Consider the following 6,697-nt stretch of genomic DNA (forward strand, 5'->3'; position numbering starts at 1 on the left):
CAAATGTGGCTGAGAACGTCTTATGGCAGACTACAATATCTACATATGGCATACCTCAAAAGGCATGGATATCTTAGGTCTCTTTGTGGATGCCATTCCTCTTCTTGACACATCGGAGTACATGCTTTTGCAAGCAATTGATTGCATCTCTCATGTCTCATCTCGTAATTGGAGTTTGATCCCTCCTGGATGAACTTCTCATTGAGGGGGGATAGCATGTATCTATGACATGGCTATGTCACAAAGCTTTTTGTTCATCAATCTCGATGCGTTACAACGAGAAATCCATCCTTAAGGGGGGATGTAAAAGTTATCCAACAAATTATTAAGTATGGACTTCTTTCCACCCACATGGGCTCCTTCCACCTATTTAAGTCTCAACATGTGTCTATTCCCACCTACCTATAATTCACATGTCATGGATATTCCTCACTCTCTCAACTTGTATATAAAGCCCATAAGCTGCCCTCATTTGTAACAAGGCGTTCTTTCTCCATTCAAGTGCAATCTATTGTCATTGCTCTATTCCTATCTTGCACTCTCTTATTTCTTGACATTAGCATATTAATTAACAGTGATATTAATCACATTTAAGTTAATCTCTAAGCTCTCACATACTTATGTGTGTGTTGTGAGATTCCGCCTGCTGAGTTGGGATCATCGCCTGCATTCCACCTGCTGAGTTGGCGTCATCTCCTTCATTCCGCCTGCTGAGTTGTCAGCATCTGAGATTTCATGTCCTTCATTCCACCAGCTATATGTATTTCGCAGAATAAGGGAGCCCTGATTTAATGGCTGGGGTTTCCCCTCCCACCACCACGTGATCACGGATCTACAGTGACCTAACAATTAGGGAAGGCAATTCCCTACACCATAATTTGTGTGTTCTCAAAAAGGGCCAAAATTTTATCCCAATTCAAACAACAATATTATAATGTAATGAGATAGATGATAATTTCTTGGTGTTAAAATATACATTGCAGTTGAACGTTATAAAATGCAAATGAGTTTAATTTTTTGTATTTCATGATCCATGGTTACTAATGATTTTGTAAAAGTTGCAGAGTTTTTCCAAGATCGAATCCACTTCTTCACCGTTTCACAATCCCCAGACAGGATGGGGCTTCTAAGCACCATCTGGCAGCAAGTTGTGGGGGGAGCACTGCACTGCCCGTGTTTCAGAATGAGGAGGATGCATATAGGCAGTTGAAAGGCCGGCTTCTCAGCATGTCCTCCAACCGTTTACTAGTGTTAGACGATGTCTGGTCAAAAGCAAACCTGGAAAATCTTTCTTTTGATGCAAAGCGCTGCAGGACCCTAATCACCACCAGGCAAGCCTCCACATTGGAGACTCACAATACTCACATATATACATTGGGGTTGCTGAGTGAAAACAATGCGCAGAGGCTTTTCTGCTATTGGTCCTTCGGACAAGACTCTATTCCTGATTGGGCAGAAGAGACACTGGTAAACGAGGTAATCAAGAGTTATCAAGTAGATTGTATTCTGAGATTTAACATTTCAAAAACTCAAACTTTTGGAACTGCATGATGTCCAGGTTATATCAGAGTGCAAGTGCCTTCCACTAGCTCTCAAAGTCATTGGTGGATCCCTTTCCAATGCTGTTTGGTTTCCCCTAGCATGGCGCAATGCAAGGGACAAACTTCGCGAGGCTGAGATATTGGGAGAGTATCATAAGAATGCCTTACAAAGACGTCTTCAAACAAGCATTGATGCCTTGGATCTTAAACTGCAAGAATGCTTTCTAGACTTGGGTGCATACCCTGAAGACTCTCGGTGTTCAGTGGATACCTTACTGGACATATGGGTGTATGTCCGTGGAATGGAATGGATGGATGCAGTCTTAGCACTGGCAGAGCTTGGCAGTCGATGTCTCTTGGACTTCGATAAGAAACTCCAAAGGTCCGTACTGCAATGTCTTGTGGTGATGCCTTTCCCTCTGGTTTTATATTGAATATACTGATTCTGGACATACTCGTGTATAATTAACATGATGATGATTACATGCAGTGATGATGGGCGTGCACTTGAATATGGTAGTGCTAGGGCTTTAGTTTTCTCTCAGCATGATGTGATGAGGGACCTTGCTATCTATTTGGGTAGAAGGAACAACCCACCATCTCAACGGACTCGGCTGCTAATGCCACAAAAGGGAAGGAGCATACCTAAGAATTGGCAATCAGCGGAACCCCTTGAAGCTCAAATAATTTCCATTAGTACAGGTCCATAACATATGTTAAACCTCCTTTAAAGCTTGAAATCATAATTATCGTCCTTGGAGAGGTTTTTCCCTTCAATTTCTAGTCTAGATTGAATCTGCTAGCTCACGGTTTCTATTTACTTCAATTTTTAGGTGCCATGACGGAGCAAGAATGGCCTCCCACATTGGCCTTCCCTTTTGCGGAGGCACTTCTCTTATATTTTGATGGAGATGCATATCACCTCCCTCCTTTTGTTCAAAGCATGTGCAAACTAAAGGTGATGTTCATAAGGTCCTCCAGGCCGCTGCAAAGCATCATAGGCTCTTTGGAGGGTTTAAGTCAATTACAAAGCATAGACATGGAGAATGTAGCACTGATTACCCCTAATACAATGTCTAAACTGGAGAGGTTGCGGTTGAGAGTTCCTGAAGCAGCTGCTGTATTATCCATGTTGGAAAGCCAGAATTTGGCCTCTCTGAATGTGCTTTGTCTCTTTGAGAATGAGATATTGGAGCTTCCGGACAGCTGTTGCCAACTTTATTCTCTCCAGCTTCTATACCTCTTTGACTGCATTTGGTTGTCCAGGCTGCCCAAGGAGCTGGGAAACCTCACCAATCTTGTGTGTCTTGGCCTTCGGGGTTGTCGTACACTAAAGGAGCTACCGACTTCACTTTGCAAGTTGCAATGTTTAGAAGTCCTGGAAATGAGTGGTTGCTATGACGTTGAGGAGCTTCCACAGAATCTGGGGCAATTAAGGGCACTGAAGGAGCTGTCCTTGAAGTTCTGCAATGGTCTGAGAAGGTTGCCGGAGAGCTTTGGGAGCTTGAGCAATCTAAAAACGCTGGATCTACTTTATTGCAACCAGTTGAGGCACCTGCCAAGAACGTTTGGGGAGTTGGTAGCTCTGAAGAAGCTTGACCTGGGAGGTTGCAGTGACCTGCAAGTTTTGCCCGACAGTTTTGGACTACTGAGGTCCTTGGAGGTCCTCTCGCTAGCTGCTTGCTCGGAAGTGAAACAGCTGCCACATAATTTTGGGCTGCTGGGCAACCTAAAGCAGTTGAATCTGAGTGGCTGCTCAGAATTGAAGAAGTTACCTGAGAGCTTTGTGGAGCTAAGTAATTTAAAGTCCCTCAATTTAGGTTTCTGCTCTGGAATTGAGATGCTACCAGAGATCTCTGCCGGTGATCACTGCCTAATTCGTTTGGAGGTACTCAACTTAACAGATTGCAAGGGACTAAGGCATCTTCCTCAGAATGTTGGAAAGCTCACTTGTTTGAAGCGTCTCTTCTTAGGGGATTGCTCAGGGCTACAAGCACTGCCAGAGAGCTTTGGAGAGCTACGTTGCTTGGAATATCTAAGCCTCAAGAATTGCCAAATTGTGAAGCACCTCCCTGGAAGCTTTGGGCAGCTGAGGTGCTTAAGGCAGTTGGATCTGGAGGGGGCAGCAGAGCTGGAGGCGCTACCAGAGAACTTTGGACAGCTGCGGTGTTTGGAGGTTCTGGGCATGGGGGGTTGCACAAAATTAAAGAAATTGCCTGAGAGCTTTGGGCAGCTGAGTGAGCTGAGGAGATGGGAAATGGAGGGGGTGGGGCTGGAAAGCCTGCCAGCGTCACTGGCCTGCGGTGGGGGGTTGGTAGGCTTGGAGAGCGTGGAATGCAGTGAGAGCTTGGTAACACTGTGGAAGGCAGTTAGAGGAGACGTAGCACCTCATCCCCGAACCAAGAATGTTGGTGCACCTCCACCTCCACCTCCACCACCACCGCCACCGCCACCACCACCACCCCTACCATGAAGCTTATTCATGGCCGGTCGGGCAGTTTGTTGGTTTGCGAACCAAGTACTGTGTTGTGAATACATGATTCATATACGGATTGTATACTTGTGAGAGTATGAGATACGGACCAGGGTGCACATTGCATGTACCTCTCGTCTGGCAAAACAACAGAATATGCTGCAGCATCTTCACTGCCTAGCGTTACGGGCCAAACGGAACATCTCACCCCTCTTCATTCCATTCGGGGGAACGGAACGTGGCCAATCAACTAGCTTGCTCTGGGAGACCTGGCTCCAAACGGAGGTGAACGGATTTGATGATGTCACGCTCTTCAACAACAATTGGACGTCCGACGGAGGCCCTGCATGTGCGCACTCTAATAGAGGGAGCTAAGAGAGTCTGCCCATAGATGTTCACGGAAAACCGGCCTTTGATGTATTTTTCAAAATCCCCACTAGATTATACTGTAAAAACCGCAAATCCTTCATATTTTGGCCTAAAAACTGAGAATTTTCACCATGTCCTTTTTCTCATTGGTTCGAAAAAATGTTTTTTGTGAATACTTGTTACCTTCATCGACAGTGTGGAATCTACCTAATCACAATTAATGCACATAATTACGATGAAAAATGATACATAATTAGCCGTTTTCTGTCTTACCACAACAGTCGACAAGTTTTTTTCCTTCATCACTAAAAGGCACGGGCAATTAGATTAAGCCCAAGCGGTGGGATCTACGACAGGGGAACTAGGACATGTAGATCAGGACGCGTGTAGCCGTAGGATGATCCACAGTAAACAAGGACACGAGAAGTAAACTTGGACAAGCAGAGAGGCTGTCCACGTTTACTTATCATACATATGTTTCCCATCATGGTCAACATGTGCGCACGGTAGTCTTGGATAGGCTGACCCCCGGTTCAAATCCCGCGCGCGACTTTTGTCAACCCTTTTTTTGAGCCTTAAACCTCCTTGAGATTCGTGCGCACGGCCTTCCACCGTTGATCCCACCGCTTGGGCTCATTAAATTTCCGTGCCCTTTAGTGTTGAGGGCTTTCCATGCTATCATAATTTTCTTGCTTCTTTTTGCAGCTTCCTCCCGGTTGCTCTAATGATGAGCACCATGGGCCATCATCTCTTCATGTATGTTCCTCTCATTTTAATATATTTTAAATGAAACCTTTTTATAGGTTTGTTACCTTATTCCAGGGGTCAATTTGGATATTCCAAATTTCACTTGAAACCCAAAAAAATGGATTAGAGCAAATATTTAAATCTTCATGATTGATCAACTTCTTTTGAGTGATGACATATCTACTTTATAAACAACATGCCACCTAACCCGTCATAAATGACGGAAGAGATTCAATCTCTTACTCGTGCATTATGAATGAGGGTTGAGAAGCATCACACCGTTGTCGTGCCGTGGCACGTATATAGTGTGAAATAAAAACATTCACCTCACTTTTGACACTTCTCGATGCATGGAAAGAAAAACAATAATGTACATATCGTGATATATGCTAAAGCGGCTACTGCAATCATTATCATGTACATACCTATCCGGGGAGTTGTGACCCTAGATGTGGCTCATTTGCGTGCTTTTTCAGTTAATAAGATGCATAATTTGGTTTGACAATGTACATAGTCCAAGTGTTTCATGGTGGCACACTCATCTCGCCTACAAAGACTAATGCGGGCAAAAACTGCCAAAAATAGCAACTAACAAGCGCCAGGATTGCATGGAAAGTGACCCAAAATGGTATATTGATGAAAAATGATGCTTACCTATGATTTTTATCCTTATGCGAGTGATCCCACAAATTTAGGGATTTTCCTGACTCTGTTTGGGATTTTTCGCATCAAAAATTATATTTTTTGGGTCAAAAATGAGCTGAAAATGGCCTAGTTTTCGTCCAAAGTGGCAAAGTGGCCCAAAAATTAACACATCGGCTCATAATGCCATGGGGAAGAGAGAGAAGAGGGCTTTTTACAGAAAAAATCTGCAATTTATCACTACTATTCAATAGCTTCCATGGTTGCTCAATCTATGTGTAGTGCAGTCCCACCTCTTCGAAATCTTGTATCTGAGCTAGTGAGGGAATGAATTAGGGTTTCCCATTTTCAAAATGGTGTGTGGGCTTCACCTCCGAAGCTCTTAAATCTCTGCAAATTTAGAAAATGGTCGCCTTGAAGGTGGAAGCTCGTGTATTCCTTTCAGCTGTTTGATGTTACGACTTTGTAATTGGGGGCGAGGCTACATGATACCATGAAAGAGGTTTGGGTTTTGATTGAGATTTGTGCTTGTATGAGCATCGAGGTTTCATGGCTGAAACTTTGGTGTTTTTAAATGGTCTTTTTAAGTGAAATTGAATGTAATCTCAACTACAAAAACAAGCAATTTCCAAGCACGATAGGAAAGAGGGTTTGTGACTTTGCTGTCACAAACGCTCTTAGATTTTATGTCACCCATAGGAAGAGGGTTGGTGATTCTCCACAAACACTTTTCACAAAGTGTTTGTGACTCTCATCACGAACTCTCACAGCCAGAGGTTTTGCACCTTCCCAGCTAGACCGCACACATTCCGACATTTCTGGTGAACCCGACGCGAAGTTGTTGGGGTGGGAGTTTGTGAATTGATCTAGACACTTTGTTAGCCATGGATGAAAATCAAGAGACACATGGGATGCACTTTGATCC

At 43.9% G+C, this 6,697-nt stretch overlaps 1 protein-coding gene across 1 annotated transcript; it reads left to right on the forward strand.

Annotated features, from left to right (window-relative positions):
* Nucleotides 1-1,212: 1,212 nt before the first annotated feature.
* LOC147429524 (uncharacterized) lies at nt 1,213-4,212 on the forward strand. Its single transcript, XM_086495144.1, has 4 exons — nt 1,213-1,476; nt 1,559-1,934; nt 2,028-2,243; nt 2,375-4,212. The coding sequence occupies exons 1-4, from the start codon at nt 1,228-1,230 to the stop codon at nt 4,012-4,014; spliced, it is 2,481 nt and encodes an 826-aa protein (XP_086351270.1). The 5' UTR covers nt 1,213-1,227; the 3' UTR covers nt 4,015-4,212.
* Nucleotides 4,213-6,697: the final 2,485 nt, after the last annotated feature.

This window comes from Adiantum capillus-veneris, chromosome 22 (assembly GCF_014529385.1).
Source record: "Adiantum capillus-veneris isolate H3 chromosome 22, ASM1452938v2, whole genome shotgun sequence".
Lineage (NCBI taxonomy): Eukaryota > Viridiplantae > Streptophyta > Polypodiopsida > Polypodiales > Pteridaceae > Adiantum > Adiantum capillus-veneris.